This window comes from Oncorhynchus kisutch, linkage group LG18, assembly GCF_002021735.2.
Source record: "Oncorhynchus kisutch isolate 150728-3 linkage group LG18, Okis_V2, whole genome shotgun sequence".
Taxonomy (NCBI): domain Eukaryota; kingdom Metazoa; phylum Chordata; class Actinopteri; order Salmoniformes; family Salmonidae; genus Oncorhynchus; species Oncorhynchus kisutch.
Window position 1 is genome coordinate 84,101,236 of NC_034191.2, and position 17,827 is coordinate 84,119,062.

Sequence of the window (17,827 nt, forward strand, 5' to 3'; positions counted from 1 at the left end):
ACACATTATCCAGATACTGACTGTTAGCATTTGGTGGTCTATAGCAGCTTCCCACCAGAATGGGCTTTAGGTGAGGCAGATGAACCTGTAGCCATATTACTTCAACAGTATTTAACATGACATCCTCTCTAAGCGTTACAGGAATGTGGTTCTGAATATAAACAGCAACACCGCCCCCGTTGGCATTTCTGTATTTTCTGTAGATGTTATAACCATGTATTGCTACCACTGTAGCATCAAGGTATTATCTAAGAGAGTTTCAGAGATAGTCAGAATAGGAATGTCATCTGTTACAAGCAAGTTATTGACTTCATGGACCTTGTTTCTTGGGCTACATATGTTAATGTGCTATTTTTTTAGCACTTTTCTGGGTTACTTGATTGTTTTTAATGCTTTACTGGGAAGCATATCAGAGGAAGACTTACTCATGGTATTCAAATTTTATTTGTCACATACACATGGTTAGCAGATGTTAATGCGAGTGTAGCGAAATGCTTGTGCTTCTAGTTCCGACCATGCAGTAATAACCAACTAACAACTACCTTCTACACACAAGTGGAGCTGATAGTGCAGGGTGAGCTGCATAATGTGGTCTTCCTACTATTGCACACCGCCTCTGTGCTAACAGTGTAACTTTGGTTTATAGGCTCATGATTACTGTTTACAATAGCTGTAGGATAAACAGATGTATTCGGTGCAATTAGGGGTACATAAATTCAATTACTTACATTGTATTTGCCATTCCCCCTTCCTAAATATGAGTGATATTTAGGAAGGGGGATCGACACCCCCTCACATCCCAATCCATCTCTCTTCTCTCGAAGACAACTGTTAATTCTCGTAGATTTGAGTGTTCCTTCCATGTGTTATGTGCATTAGAGACTCCAACAAAAAAGTGACCTAGCCAGTGGTCACAGTTCTTCTCCCTACATTCTCTTTTTTTTATATATATATTTTTATATAGCCCTTCGTACACCAGCTGATATCTCAAAGTGCTGTACAGAAAACCAGCCTAAACCCCCAATCATCAAGCAATGCAGGTGTAGAAGCACGGTGGCTAGGAAAAACTCCCTAGAAAGGCCAAAACCTAAGAAGAAACCTAGAGAGGAACCAGGCTATGAGGGGTGGCCAGTCCTCTTCTGGCTGTGCCGGGTGGAGATTATAACAGAACATGGCCAAGATGTTCATAAATGACCAGCATGGTCAAATAATGATAATCACAGTAGTTGTTGAGGGTGCAGCAAGTCAGCACCTCAGGAGTAAATGTCACGTCTCAATCCGACCGCTCCCTTTACACACGTGCTGCGCATCCAATCTCCCATTAGGCCTACCGAAATGACTGCCTATAGAAACATCTGACTGACTCGATACACCAACAAAACTGTAGACAAGCTACGCTAGTATGTGGACACCCCTTCAAAATGAGTGGATTCGGCTATTTCAGCCACACCCGTTGCTGACCGGTGTAAACAATTGAGCATACAGCAATTCAATCTCCATAGACAAACATTAGCAGTAGAATGGCCTTACTGAAGAGCTCAGTGACTTTCAACGTGGCACCGTCATATGATGTCACCTTTCCAACAAGTCAGTTTAAATATCTGCCCTGTTAAGAGTTGCCCCGGTCAACTTAAAGTGCTGTTATTGTGAAGTGAAAGCGTCTAGGAGCAACAACAGCTCAGCTGCGAAGTGGTAGGCCACACAAGCTCGGACCGCTGAGTGCTGAAGCGCGTAGTGCGTAAAAACTGACTGCCCTTGATTGCAACACTCGCAACCGAGTTCCAAATTGCCTTTTGATGCAACGTCAGTACAAGAATACTGTTTATTGACTACAGCTCAGCATTTAACACCATAGTACCCTCCAAGCTCATCATTAAGCTCGAAGCCCTGGGTCTGAATCCCGCCCTGTGCAACTGGGTCCTGGACATCCTGACGGGAGTTCCCAGGTGGTGAAGGCAGGAAACATCAGCTCCACTCCGCTAATCCTCAACACTGGGGCCCCACAAGGGTGCGTGCTCAGCCCCCTCGGGTACTTCCTGTTCACCCATGACTGTGTGGCCAAGCACGTCTCCAGCTCAATCATCAAGTTTGCAGACGACACAACAGTAGTAGGCTTGATTACCAACGATGACGAAACAGCCTACAGGGAGGAGGTGAGGGCTCTGGTAGTGTGGCGCCTGGAAAACAACCTCACTCAACATTAACAAAACAAAGGACATAATCGTTGACTTCAGGAAGCAGCAGAGGGTGCACCCCCCTATCTACATTGACTGGACCGCAGTGGAGAAGGTGGAAAGCTTCAAGTTCCTTGGTGTACACATCACTGACAAACTGGAATGGACCACCCTCACACAGTGTGGTGAACAAGGCGCAACAGCGCCTCTTCAACCTCAGGAGGCTGAAGAAATTCGGCTTGTCTCCTAAGACCCTCACAAACTTTTACAGATGTACCATTGTGCGCATCCTATCGGGCTGTATCACCACTTGGTACGGCAATTTCACCGTCAGCCACCGCAAGGCACTCCAGAGGGTGGTGCGGTCTGCCCAAAGCATTACCAGGGGCAAACTTCCCGCCCTCCAGGACACCTACAGCACCCATTGTCACAGGAAGGCCAAGGAGATCATCAAGGACATCAACCACTTGAGCTACGGCCTGTTCACCCCGCTATCATCCAGAAGGCGAGGTCAGTACAGGTGCATCAAAGCTGGGACCGAGAGACTGAAAAACAGCTTCTATCTCAAGGCCATCAGACTGTTAAACAGCCATCACTAGCACATTTAGAGGCAGCTGCCTATAGGCATAGACTAGAAATCACTGGCCACTTTCAGGAATGGAACACTAGTCACTTTAATGTTACCATATCTTGCATTACTCATCTCATATGTAGATACTGTCATCTATATTCTTCGTCACGTAAATATGTTAACATATCTACATTACTCATCTCATATGTAGATACTGTCATCTATATTCTTCGTCACGTAAAGATATTTTCATATCTTGCATTACTCATCTCATATGTAGATACTGTCATCTATATTCTTCGTCACGTAAAGATATTTTCATATCTTGCATTACTCATCACGTGTATATACTGTATTCTTTCTACGGTATCTTAGTCCGTTCTGCTCTGACATCGCTCGTCCATATGTATATTGTCTTCAGTCCTACTTAGATTTGTGTGTGTTGGGTATATATTGTGTAATTTGTTAGATATTACTGCACTGTTGGAGCTAGAAACACAAACATTTCACTACACCTGCAATAACATCTGCTAATCACGTGTATGTGACCAATACAATTTGATTTGGTAGTGTGAGAAACAAGTTTTGGTTTATTTCGTAAGTGTGAAATCTGCAAAACCACGTTTACGTAAAATGATCTGCATTAACACAATTTAATGTCACCAAATGACTGGGATTAAAGGTAAATTGCCTGTTTTACAAACGGTGGCTACCACATGGGCATTCATAAAATGCATTGTAGCCTAGGCTACTATTCTACTTTGCAGGGATTTGGGTTTTTTTCTCAGCTAGGGCTGCATATCGGCCAGGAGCAGGCCTGATCAGCGTTGATTAGTGTATAAATTAAGAAAAGATTTCATATCAAATTATACCCTGCCAGGTTGGAGAGGATCGGCACATTGTCCATTTGACACAACGTTAGCTCATTATATAACTCAGAGCCAGAACAACCTTGTCGACTGCAGCATTTCGCTACACCCGCTATAACATTTGCTAATCACGTGTATTGGTTAGAATTGTGGAGAAATTACAATGTTGTTGACCAGGCTTCAGTTTTCTCCTATCACAGCCATTAAACTCCTTTAACAGTTTTAAAGTCACCATTGGCCTCATTGTGAAATCCCTGAGCGGCAACTGGGGTAGGAAGGACGCCTGTATCTTTGTAGTGACTGGGTGTATTGATACTTCGGGTGGTGTGTAATTAATAACTTCACCATACTGAAAGATGGATTCAATGTCTTTTTCTTTTTTTTACCATTCTACCAGGGCCCTTCTTTGTGAGGTATTGGAAAACCTCCTTGGTCTTTGTTGTTGAATCTGTGTTTGAAATTCACTGCTCGACTGAGGGGCCGTACAGATAATTGTGTGTGTGGGGTAAAGAGATGTGTTAGTCCATTCAAAAATCATGTTAAATACTGTTATTGCACACAGTGAGTCCATGCAAATTATTATGTGACTTGTTAAGCAAATGTTTACTCCTGAACTTATTTAGGCTTGCCATAGCAAAGGGGTTGAATAATTATTGACTGAAGACATTTCACATTTTCATTTTTTATTAACATGTGAAGATAGTGTGAGAGCGAAATATTGCGTTCCTCTGCTCAGAAGTTGCTGACTCCTGCCAGAGCTTACAAAACCTGGATAGGTATTTTACGTATCAGCTAACCGCATCATGGTTGCGTTCCCCTACTCCGACATTGCATGCATCAACCAATGGTTGCATGCATTGTCATCGACTGTGCAATCGGACAACAGACTGCTATAGCATATGTTGTGGTTAGCTGATACCTATCCAGATGTAAGATCCAGTTGGCAACGTCTGAGCAGAGGAACATGACCAACATGTTATAGCTGTCTGGTGCCCAACTGCACAGTCTGATATGGTGCCCAACTGCACAGTCTGACATGGCACTCTACCTGCTACATGCCAATTCTGACATGGCACTCTACCTGCACAGTCTGACATGGCACTCTACCTGCACAGTCTGACATGGCACTCTACCTGCACAGTCTGACATGGCACTCTACCTGCACAGTCTGACATGGCACTCTACCTGCACAGTCTGACATGGCACTCTACCTGCACAGTCTGACATGGCACTCTACCTGCACAGTCTGACATGGCACTCTACCTGCACAGTCTGACATGGCACTCTACCTGCACAGTCTGACATGGCACTCTACCTGCACAGTCTGACATGGCACTCTACCTGCACAGTCTGACATGGCACTCTACCTGCACAGTCTGACATGGCACTCTACCTGCACAGTCTGACATAGCACTCTACCTGCACAGTCTGACATGGCACTCTACCTGCACAGTCTGACATGGCACTCTACCTGCACAGTCTGACATGGCACTCTACCTGCACAGTCTGACATGGCACTCTACCTGCACAGTCTGACATGGCACTCTACCTGCACAGTCTGACATGGCACTCTACCTGCACAGTCTGACATGGCACTCTACCTGCACAGTCTGACATGGCACTCTACCGTTGCTTGATGTTTGCAACATCTAAGAAGGGAAAGTCAATGTGACACCCCCCCCCCCCCCCCCCCCCCCAGATTGAGGCTTGAAAAAAACACTTAAACATAATTGAAAAACGTTTTAGTTGATTTTGCCCTAAATGGAGAACTAACACCTCATGTAATTCATGATGGTTGTTATTTTAGTTTGTTCTGGGGTCTACGATAATAGTTGGGGTTTTTAAGAGGGATTTAAAATAATACTTTTAGTAACAGGTTTGTTTTATTTCAGTTTACAAAAACAAGTGATTGTTTTAGTTTAAAATAATAACCTTCATCCACACACTACACACACTACACACACTACACACACACTACACACTACACACACTACACACACACTACACACACTACACACACACTACACACACACACTACACACACTACACACACACTACACACACACACACACATACACACACTACACACTACACACACACACTACACACACTACACACACACACTACACACACACACACCACACACACACACACACACTACACACACACACACACTACACACACACACTACACACACACACACTACACACTACACACACACACTACACACTACACACACTACACACACACACTACACACACACACACACACACACACACACACTACACACACACACACTACACACACACACTACACACTACACACACTACACACACACACACACTACACACACACACACACACACACCACTACACACACACACACACTACACACACACACTACACACACACTACACACACACACACACTACACACACACACTACACACACACACACACTACACACACACTACACACACACACACACACACTACACACACACTACACACACTACACACACTACACACACTACACACACACACTACACACACACACTACACACACACACTACACACACTACACACACACTACACACACTACACACACTACACACACACACACTACACACACACACACTACACACACACACTACACACACACTACACACACTACACACACACTACACACACACTACACACACACACACACTACACCACACACACTACACACACACACTACACACACACTACACACACTAACACACTACACACACACTACACACACACTACACACACACACTACACACACACTACACACACACACTACACACACACACACACTACACACACACACTACACACACACTACACACACACACTACACACTACACACACCACTACACACACACTACACACACACACACACACACACACTACACGCACTACACACACACTACACACACACACGCTACACACACACACGCTACACACACACACACGCTACACACACACACACGCTACACACACACACACACGCTACACACACACACGCTACACACACACGCTACACACACACGCTACACACACACACGCTACACACACACACGCTACACACACACACGCTACACACACACATCTCAACTGCTGCTACCAGACTCTTATTATGATTGCTAAATACTGCACAATTGAAACTTGCCCCCCAATCCTCCTTTCCCCAAAAGGACATGAGACATGTTGGAAGTATAAAATATTGGAGTATAAATTGACTTCCTGTATTATGCTTAAACATTTATTCTATTCTATTGAGCCATTTACTTTATGTTCCTATGATTATATTTTATTTTGTCTTATTGTGGAGAAGGAACCAGCAGTAAGCATTTGGTTGGATGTTGTATACCATGTGTATCCTGTACATACGACTATTACAACTTCAAACACATTCATTTAGTTCATTCTGTAACTGTGTTTTTACAGGTGAGAGAGGAACTGGGAAAAGCACAGGGAAAAAGCTGTGTTTTAAAGGCTCCACATTTCACAGAGTTGTAAAGAACTTCATGATACAGGGAGGAGACTTCACCGAGGGTAAACCTACACAATATATTACATCTTCATAGGGTAAACCTACACAATATATTACATCTTCATAGGGTAAACCTACACAATATATTACATCTTCATAGGGTAAACCTACACAATATATTACATCTTCATAGGGTAAACCTACACAATATATTACATCTTCATAGGGTAAACCTACACAATATATTACATCTTCATAGGGTAAACCTACACAATATATTGTGTAATATACATACAGTACCAGTCCAAAGTTTGGACACCGACTCATTCAAGGGTTTGTCTTTATTTGGACTATTTTCTACATTGTAGAATAATAGTGAAGACGTCAAAACTATGAAATAACACATGGAATCATGTAGTAACCAACAAAGTGTTCAACAAAACAAACTATATTTGATATTTGAGATTCTTCAAAGTGGCCACCCTTTGCCTTGATGATAGCTTTGCACACTGTTGGCATTCTCTCAACCAGCTGAATGAGGAATGTTTTTCCAACAGTTCCCACATATGCTGGGCAATTGTTGGCTGATTTTCCTTCACTCTGTGGTCCAACTCATCCTAAACCATCTCAATTGGGTTGAGGTCGGGTGATTGTCGAGGCTAGGTCATCTAATGCAGCACTCCATCACTCTTGGTCAAATAGCCCTTACACAGCATGGATGTGTGTTTTGGGTCATTGTCCTGTTGAGCCCAAACCAGACGGGATGGCATATCGCTGCAGAGTGCTTTGGTAGCCATGCTGGTTAAGGTTGCCTTGAATTCAAAATAAATCACCGACAGTGTCGCCACCAGCAAAGCACCCACACACCATCACACCTTCTCCTTGCTTCAAGGTGGATTCACCTACTCTGCATCTCACAAAGATACGGCAGTTGGAAGCAAAAATCTCACATTTGGACTCATCAAACCAAAGGACATATTTCCACCGGTCTAATGTCCATTGCTTGTGTTTCTTGGCCCAAGCAAGTCTCTTCTTCTTATTGGTGTTCTTAAGTAGTGGTTTCTTTGCAGCAATTTGACCATGAAGGCGTGATCAACGCAGTCTCTCCTGAACAGTTGATGTTGAGATGTGTCTGTTACTTGAACTCTGTGAAGCATTTATTTGGGCTGCAATCTGAGGGGCTGAGGTGCAGTTAACTGTAATGAACTTATCCTCTGCAGCCAAGGTCCTTTCCTGTGGCAGTCCTCATGAGATACAGTTTCATCATAGGGCTTGATGGTTTTTGCGACTGCACTTGAAGTAACTTTCAAAGTTCTTGAAATTTTCCGTATTGGCTGACCTTCATGTCTTAAAGTAATGATGGACTGTCGTTTCTCTTTGCTTTTTTGAGCTGTTCTTGACATAATATGGACTTGGTCTTTTACCAAATACCCCCCTACCTTGTCACAGCACAACTGATTGTCTCAAATGCATTAAGGAGGAAAGAAATTCCACAAATGAACTTTTTAAGAAGGCACACCTGTTAATTGAAATGCATTCCAGGTGATTACCCCTTACCTCTTGAAGCTGGTTGAGATAACGCCAAGAGTGTGCAAAGCTCTCATTGGTGCCAAAGGGTGGCTACTTTGAAGAATCTAAAATATATTTTGATTTGTTTAACACATTTTTTGGTTACCACATGATTCCATATGTGTTATTTCATTGTTTTGATGTCTTCACTATTATTCTACAATGTAGAAAATTGTGAAAATAAAGAAAAACCCTTGAATGAGTAGGTGTTGTAAAATTGTTGACCAGTAGTGTGTTTGTGTGAAAGAAAAACATGATTTTTTTGTCCATTAAAATAAGATCAAATTGATCAGAAATAGAGTGCAGACATTGTTAATGTTGTAAATGACTATTGTAGCTGGAAACGGCAGATTTGCTGATTTTTTAAAATGGAATATCTACACAGGAGTACAGAGGCCCATTATCAGCAACCACCACTCCTGTGTTCCATGGCACATTGTGTTAGCTAATCAAAGTTTATCATTTTAAAAGTCTAATTGATCATTAGAAAACCCTTTTGCAATTATGTTAGCACAACTAAAAACTGTTCTAATTAAAGAAGCAATAAATCTGGCCTCCTTTAGGCTAGTTGAGTATCTGGAGCATTAGCATGTGTGGGTTCGATTACAGGCCCAAAATGACCAGAAACGAAGACCTTTCTTCTGAAACTCTTCAGTCTACTCTTAATCTGAGAAATGAAGGCTATTCCATATTAGAAATTGACAAGAAACTGAAGATCTCGTACAACACGGTGTACTACTCCCTTCACAGAAAAAGCGCAAATTGGCTCTAACCAGAATAGAAAGATGAGTGGGAGACCCCGGTGCACAACTGAGCAAGAGGACAAGTACATTAGTGTCTAGTTTGAGAAATAGATGCCTCACAAGTCCTCAAATTACATTTCATTAAATAGTACCCGCAAAGCACCAGTCAACAGTGAAGAGGCGACTCCGGGATGCTGGCCTTCTAGGCAAAGTTCTTCTGTCCAGTGTCTGTCTGTTATTTTGTCCATCTTATTCTTTTATTTTTATTGGCCAGTCTGAGATATGGCTTTTCTTTGCAACTCTGCCTAGAAGGCCAGTATCCCAGAGTCGCATCTTCACTGGGAGGAGTGATGGTTGCTGATAATGTGCATCTGTACGCCTATGTAGATATTCCATGAAAAAATCTGCCGTTTCCAGCTGCAATAGTCATTTACAACATTAACAATGTCTACACTGTATTTCTGATCAATTTGATCTTATTTTAATGGACAAAAAAATTTGCCTTTAAAAAAAAGAAGACATTTCTAAGTGACCCCAAACTGTTGAACGGTAGTTTATAAATGTCTATCTATCTGATGCCCTAGTGATTTCCATACATTCTTACTTACTTAAATCTTCTTGCAGGCAATGGAAGAGGAGGGGAATCCATATATGGAGGCTACTTTGAAGGTAAGGAGTAGGATCTATTAATCAGATATAATACCGTAATCTCCCTTTGAATTCATATCTAAAAAAGAATATGCTGCTGTGCACCTCTATCTTAGAGACTACGACTGCATGCCTGTAGTTGCATGGACAGACAGATAGGTAACTGGTGGTGAGATGCCAGTTTTAAGTTGTGCTGTTAACTCTTTATTGTATTGCCTTCCATCTAGTCAACGTATCTAGTAGTGAGCTTTGTGATTCAGCATGGAGACGCTAATCTATTTTCTTTATTTCAAGCTCCAATCTTCCTGCCTAAAATGTTCAACATATTCTTTTATTTATAGAGTGTGGTCTTTTGCAAAATGAGAAGGTAAGAGACTGTCCTCAGCTCAGTAACACAATGTCAACCTGTACCACTCCACCTCCCCCAGCTCAATACAAGATGTCTGCCTAGGTCAGTCAGCCAGCCAGCCAGCCAGCCTGTCAGTCAGTCAGCCAGCCTGTCAGTCAGCCAGCCTGTCAGTCAGCCAGCCTGTCAGTCAGCTAGCTAGCCCAGTGGTTCCCAAACCCACAACGAGGTTCCAGGTGTGTTGCGGGATTTGATATATACTGTATATATAGATAGTACCAGTCAAAAGTTTGGACACACCTACTCATTCCAGGGTTTTTCTTAATTGTACTATTTTCTACAATGTAGAATAATAGTGAAGACATTAAAACTATGAAGTAACACATAGAATCATGTGGTAACCAGAAAGTGTTAAACAAATCCAAATCTATTTTATATTTGAGATTCTTGAAAGTAGCCACCCTTTGCCTTGATGACAGCTTTGCACACACTTGGCATTCTCGCAACCAGCTTCTTGAGATAGTCACCTGGAATGCATTTCAATTAACAGATATGCCTTGTTAAAAGTTAATTTGTGGAATTTCTTTCCTCAACGCGTTTCAGCCAATCAGTGGTGTTGTGACAAGGTAGGGGTGGTATACAGAAGGTGGCCCTATTTGGTAAAAGACCACGTCCATATTATGGCAAGCACAGCTCAAATAACCAAAGAGAAACGACAGTCCATCATTACTTTAACCTTTTTGGGATAGGGGGCAGCATTTTCACTTTAGGATGAATAGCGTGCCCAGAGTGAACTGCCTCCTACTCTGTCCCAGATGCTAATATATGCATATTATTATTAGTATTGGATATAAAACACTCTGAAGTTTCTAAAACTGTTTGAATGATGTCTGTGAGTATAACAGAACTCATGGCAGGCGAAAGCCTGAGAAACTACAAACCTCCTGGTTGGATTTTTCAAAGCTTGGCCTACCGAGAATACACAGTGTCTATGGGGTCAAGTTACACTTCCTATGGCTTCCACTAGATGTCAACCGTCTTTAGAAACATGTTTCAGACTTCTGCTATAAAGGAGGGGGGAATGGCAGCTGAATGAGTCCTGGGTCAGGCAGAGTGTTTCAGGCTTGTGACGCGCACGCCCGACAGAGTTGGCTCTCATTCCAGTGCTTTTCTTCAGACAATGAAATTCTCCGGTTGGAACCTTATTGATGATTTATGTTAAAAACATCCTAAAGATTGATTCCATACATCGCTTGACATGTTTCTACGACCTGTAACGGAACTTTTCGAGTTTTTGTCTGGACGAAGTGCTCGCGCCTCATGAAGATGGATTACTGGGCTGAACACGCTAACAACAAGTGGCTATTTGGACATAAATTATGGACTTTATGGAACAAATCAGTCATTTATTGTCGAACTGGGATTCCTGGGAGTGCCTTCTGATGAAGATGATCAAAGGTAAGTGAATATTTATAATGTTATTTCTGTTCTGTTGACTCCAACATGGTGGATATTTCTTTGGCTGGATTGGGCTCTGAGTGCCGTTCTCAGATTATGTTTTTTCCGCAAAGTTTTTTTTATTTATCTGACACCGCGGTTGCATTAAGGAGAAGTCTATCTTTAATTCTGTGAATAAAACTTGTATCTTTTATCAATGTTTATTATGAGTATTTCTGAAAACTCACCGGATGTTTTGGAAACAAAACATTACTCCACATAACGCGCCAATGTAAACTGAGATTTTTGGATATAAATATGCATATTATCGAACAAAACATTCATGTATTGTGTAACATGATGTCCTATGAGTGTCATCTGATAAAGATCATCAAAGGTTAGTAATTCATTTTATCTATATCTCTGCTTTTTGTGACTCCTATCTTTGGCAGAAAAATGGCTGTGTTATTTTGACTTGGCTATGACCTAACATAATCATATGTTGTGCTTTCGCTGTAAAGCCTTTTTCAAATCGGACACGATGGGTAGATTAATAACAAGAAGTTTATCTTTCATTTGCTGTATTGGACTTATTAATGTGTGAAAGTTACATATTTCAAAAAAATATATTTGAATTTCGCACGCTGCCTTTTGAGTGGAATGTTGTCGAGGGGTTCCGCTAGCGGAACGCCTGCCCTAGAAAGATTTGAAGACATGAAGGTCAGTCAATTTGGAAAATTTCAAGAACTTGGAAAATGTATTCAAGTTCAGTCGCAAAAATCAAGTTCTATGATGAAACAGGCTCTCATGAGGATCGCCACAGGAAAGGAAGACCCAGAGTAACCTCTGCTGCAGAGATGAAAGATGGCGCCGAGACCATAGCTGATGTTTTACATTCTCCCAACCAAATGTGCACATTTTTTTTGCTGCTTCCGTCTCTTATGACCGAATAGAACTTTTGGACATCAGAAAAGTGATTACTCACCACGGACTGGAAGAAACTTTTTCTTTTAACAAGTCCGACGAGAAGGATATCCTGCTCTAACAGGAACAGGCACAGATCCACGCCTTTTTGGGTGAAGAAAAAACGCTGGGAAAGGGGACGCAGATCAGGGATCCTTCTGAGAATCCGGAGGCGAGCGAATAAACTCCAAATGCCTTCCATTCTTCTTGCTAATGTGCAATCGTTAGGGAAATAAATGACCTAATATTACGGTTATCCTACCAACGGGACATTAAAAACTGCAACATCTTATGTTTCTTCGTTCAGCCACGTGTCGGTGAAACGGACAATATAGAGCTGGCGGGATTTTCCATGCACCGGCAGAACAGAGACGCTACCTCTGGTAAGATGATGGGTGGGGGTGTGTATATTTTTGTCAATAACAGCTCGTGCGCGATGTCTAATATTAAAGAAGTCTCAAGGTATTGCTCGCCTGAGGTAGAGTACCTTAGTGTGGTCTACAGCTTATCATATCTACCAAGAGAGTTCTCATCTGTATTATCTGTAGCCATCTATTTACCACCAGAAAGTGGAGCTGGCACTAAGACCGCTCTCAACCAACTCTAGAAGGCCATAAGCAAAGAAGAAAATGCTCACCCAGAAGCGGTGCTCCTAGTGGCCGGGGACTTCAATGCAGGCCAACTTAAATGAGTTTTACCAAATTTTTGTTAAAAAATATCCTGGACCACCTTTACTTCACACACAGAGATGCATACAAAGCTCTCCCCTGCCCTCCATAGCCCCTACATAGCCTGGAGGTGTGATGGATCATTGTCCTGTTGAAAAACAAATGATAGTCCCACTAAGCCCAAACCAGATGGGATGGCGTATTGCTGCAGAATGCTTTGGTAGCCATGCTGGTTAAGTGTGCCTTGAATTCAAAATAAATCACAGACCGTGTCACCAGCAAAGCACCCCCTCACCATAACACCACCTCCTCCATGCTTCACGGTGGGAACCACACATGCAGAGATCATCCATTCACCTACTCTGCGTCTCACAAAGACAGCGGTCGGAACCAAACATCTCCAATGTGGACTCATCAGACCAAAGGACAAATTTCCACCGGTCTAATGTCCACTGCTCGTGTTTCTTGGCCCAAGGAAGTCTCTTCTTCTTATTGGTGTCCTTTAGTAGTGGTTTCTTTGCAGCAATTCAACCATGAAGGCCTGATTTCAGTCTCCTCTGAACAGTTGATGTTGAGATGTGTATGTTACTTGAACTCTAGCATTTATTTGGTCTGCAATTTCTGAGGCTGGTAACTAATGAACTTTTCCTCTGCAGCAGAGGTAACTCTGGGTCTTCCATTCCTGTGGCAGTCCTCATGAGAGCCAGTTTCATCATAGTGCTTGATGGTCTTTGCGACTGCACTTGAAGAAACTTTCAAAGTTCTTTAAATTTTCCAGATTGACTGACCTTCATGTCTTAAAGTAATGATGGACTGTCATTACTCTTTGCTTATTTGAGCTGTTCTTGCCATAATATGGACTTTGTCTTTTAACAAATACCCCCCTACCTTGTCACAACACAACTGATTGGCTCAAACACATAAAATTCCACAAACAAGCTTTTAAGAAGGCACACCTGTTAATTGAAATGCGTTCTAGGTGAATACTACCCTGGCCGGTTCCCCTCTACACTGGGATTCTCTGCCTCTAACCCTATTACAGGGGCTGAGTCACTAGCTTACTGGTGCTCTTTCATGCCGTCCCTAGGAGGGGTGCGTCACTTGAGTGGGTTGAGTCACTGACGTGATCTTCCTGTCCGGGTTAGCGCCCCCCCTTGGGTAATGCCGTGGGGGAGATCTTTGTGGGCTATACTTGGCCTTGTCTCAGGATGGTAAGTTGGTGGTTGAAGATATCCATCTAGTGGTGTGGGGGCTGTGCTTTGGCAGTGGGTGGGGTTATATCCTTCCTGTTTGGCCCTGTCCGGGGGTATCATCGGATGGGGCTACAGTGTCTCCCGACCCCCTCCTGTCTCAGCCTCCAGTATTTATGCTGCAGTAGTTTGTGTCGGGGGGCTAGGGTCAGTCTGTTATATCTGGAGTACTTCTCCTGTCTTATCCGTGGTCCTGTGTGAATTTAAGTATGCTGTTTCTAATTATCTCTTTCTTTCTCTCTTTACTCCTGAGGTGCTGACCTGTTGCACCCTCGACAACCACTGTGATTATTATTATTTGACCCTGCTGGTCATCTATGAACACTTGAACATCTTGGCCATGTTCTGTTATAATCTCCACCCGGCACAGCCAGAAGAGGACTGGCCACCCCACATAGCCTGGTTCCTCTCTAGGTTTCTTCCTAGGTTTTGGCCTTTCTAGGGAGTTTTTCCTAGCCACCGTGCTTCTACACCTGCATTGCTTGCTGTTTGGGGTTTTAGGCTGGGTTTCTGTACAGCACTTTGAGATATCAGCTGGTGTACGAAGGGCTTTATAAATTTAATTGATTTGATGAAGCTGGTTGAGAGAATGCCAAGAGTGTGCAGAGCTGTCATCAAGGCAAAGGGTGACTATTTGAAGAACCTCAAATATATAATATATTTTGACTTGTTTAACCCTTGTTTGGTTACTACATGATTCCATATGTGTTATATATATGTGTTATTTCATAGTTTTGATGTCTTCGCTATTATTCTACACTGTAGAAAATAGAGGAAAACCCTGGAATTGAGTCGGTGTTCTAAAACTCTTGACCGGGGAGTGTATATTAATACTAAATCAATCATTACTATAGGCCTATCAATGATAATGTATATTAATACTAAATCAATCATTACTATAGGCCTATCAATGATAATGTATATTAATACTAAATCAATCATTACTATAGGCCTATCAATGATAATGTATATCTATGCTAGATAAATAATTACTATAGACCTATCAATGATAATATACATCTATGCTAGATAAATAATTACTATAGACCTATCAATGATAATGTATATTAATACTAAATCAATCATTACTATAGGCCTATCAATGATAATGTATATCTATGCTAGATAAATAATTACTATAGACCTATCAATGATAATATACATCTATGCTAGATAAATAATTACTATAGGCCTATCAATGATAATGTATATCGATACTAAATCTATCATTTCTGTAGGTCTATGAATGTTAATGTATATCTATGCTAGATAAATAATTACTATAGGCCTATCAATGATAATATACATCTATGCTAGATAAATAATTACTATAGGCCTATCAATGATAATGTATATCGATACTAAATCTATCATTTCTGTAGGTCTATGAATGTTAATGTATATTGATACTATACTGAACAAAAAAAATATAAGCGCAACATGTAAGATTTACAGTTCATATGAGGAAATCAGTCAATTTAAATAAATTCATGAGGCCCTAATCTATGGATTCCACATGACTGGGAATACAGATATGCATCTGTTGGCCACAGATACCTTAAAAGAAATGGGCCTCACAATGGACCTTTCTGAACATTCATATTGAGCTTATACCTGCCCATACTATAACCCCACCGCCACCATGGGACACTCTGCTGATGCCAATGTTGTGAACAAACCGTTCACCCACAAGATGCCAGACATGTGGTCTGCAGTTGTGAGGCCGGTTGGACGTACAAATTCTCTGAAACGATGTTGCTGCATATGGTAGAGAAATTAAAATTGAATTCTCTGGCAACAGCTCTGGTGGTCATTCCTGCAGATTGCACGAACCGTCAACTTGAGACATCTGTGCCATTGTGTTGTGTGGCCTTGTGTCCCCAGCACAAGGTGCATCTGTGTAATGAGCATGCTGTTTTAATCCGTTTATTGATATGCCAGCTGTCAGGTGGATTATCTTGGCAAAGGACAAATGCTCACTAACAGGGATGTAAACTAATTTGAGCACAGAATTTCAGAGAAATATGCTTTTGTGCATATGGAATATTTCTGGGATCTTATTTCAGCCCTTGAAACAAACACTTTACATGTTGTGTTTTATATTTTTGTTTAGTGTATGTCAATAATTACTATAGGCCTATCAATGATAGCTATGGGCTAATACAATGAATTTGAACTATTGGAACTAAATCTGTTGTCCATTAATAAATTGCTATTTTCTAGTAATTTACTTCAAATTTGCCATTAAAGCTTACCACATATTGATGAGAATATAAATGTTTGGGATCAAGTTTTTTTTACTACTTTGGTCTAAGTTAGGTTTTTCTGGTGGTTCCCGGGGAAATGGACACCTCCCCAGGTGTGTCCCACAGTTAATAAAATGTTTGGGAGCCCCTGAGCTAGCCAGTCAGCAAGCCAGTTAGCCAGTCAACCAGCCAGCCAGTTGATGGTGTCCTTCTCCGGGGGTTTCTACCTTTCAATTCCTGTTAGCTGTAGCCACTCAAGCCGTGTCACTGTTATTAGCTTTTCCAGGTAGGGTAGTGAGCAGGGCGGTGAGCAGAGCGGTGGTAGGGGGCGGGGGGCAGAGTGGTGGTCGGGGGCGATTTAATGTATGTCAACAAAGGTGAGGGATGTAGCAGTCTGAAGGTGAGGGATGATTGTTTTAGTGATCACATTATTAGAACCTCTATTCTATCTCAGGTTATTGATCTGTCAGTCCTATACTGGGAGGACACGTGACTTCGCACTCTATCCCTCTTTCTCTCTCTTTCTCTGTCTCTATCTATCTCTCTCCCTCTCTATCTCTCTCTCTATCCCTCTATCTCTCCCTCTCTGTCCCTCTCTCTCTGTCCCCCTCTCTCTCTGTCCCTCTCTCTCTCTGTCCCTCTCTCTCTCTGTCCCTCTCTCTCTCTGTCCCTCTCTCTCTCTATCCCTCTCTCTCTCTCTATCCCTCACTCTCTGTCCCTCTCTCTCTCTCTCTATCCCTCTCTCTCTCTCTATCCCCTCTCTCTCTCTCTCTCTCTCTCTCTCTATCCCCCTATCTCTCTATCCCCCCTCTCTCTCTCTCTCTCTC

At 42.1% G+C, this 17,827-nt stretch overlaps 1 protein-coding gene across 4 annotated transcripts in view; it reads left to right on the forward strand.

Moving 5' to 3' along the window:
* Positions 1 to 17,827, forward strand: part of nktr (natural killer cell triggering receptor) — a 129,911-nt gene that overhangs the window by 23,361 nt on the left and 88,723 nt on the right. For 3 of the 4 annotated variants that reach the window (XM_031796913.1, XM_031796915.1, XM_031796914.1), the window contains 2 exons: positions 7,085 to 7,192; positions 10,067 to 10,111. In XM_031796913.1, the coding sequence (XP_031652773.1) occupies positions 7,085 to 7,192; positions 10,067 to 10,111 (153 nt within the window). Of the gene's footprint in view, positions 1 to 7,084; positions 7,193 to 10,066; positions 10,112 to 10,431; positions 10,458 to 17,827 lie in introns of those variants that run through there. The other variant, XM_031796916.1, reaches the window with a different exon arrangement.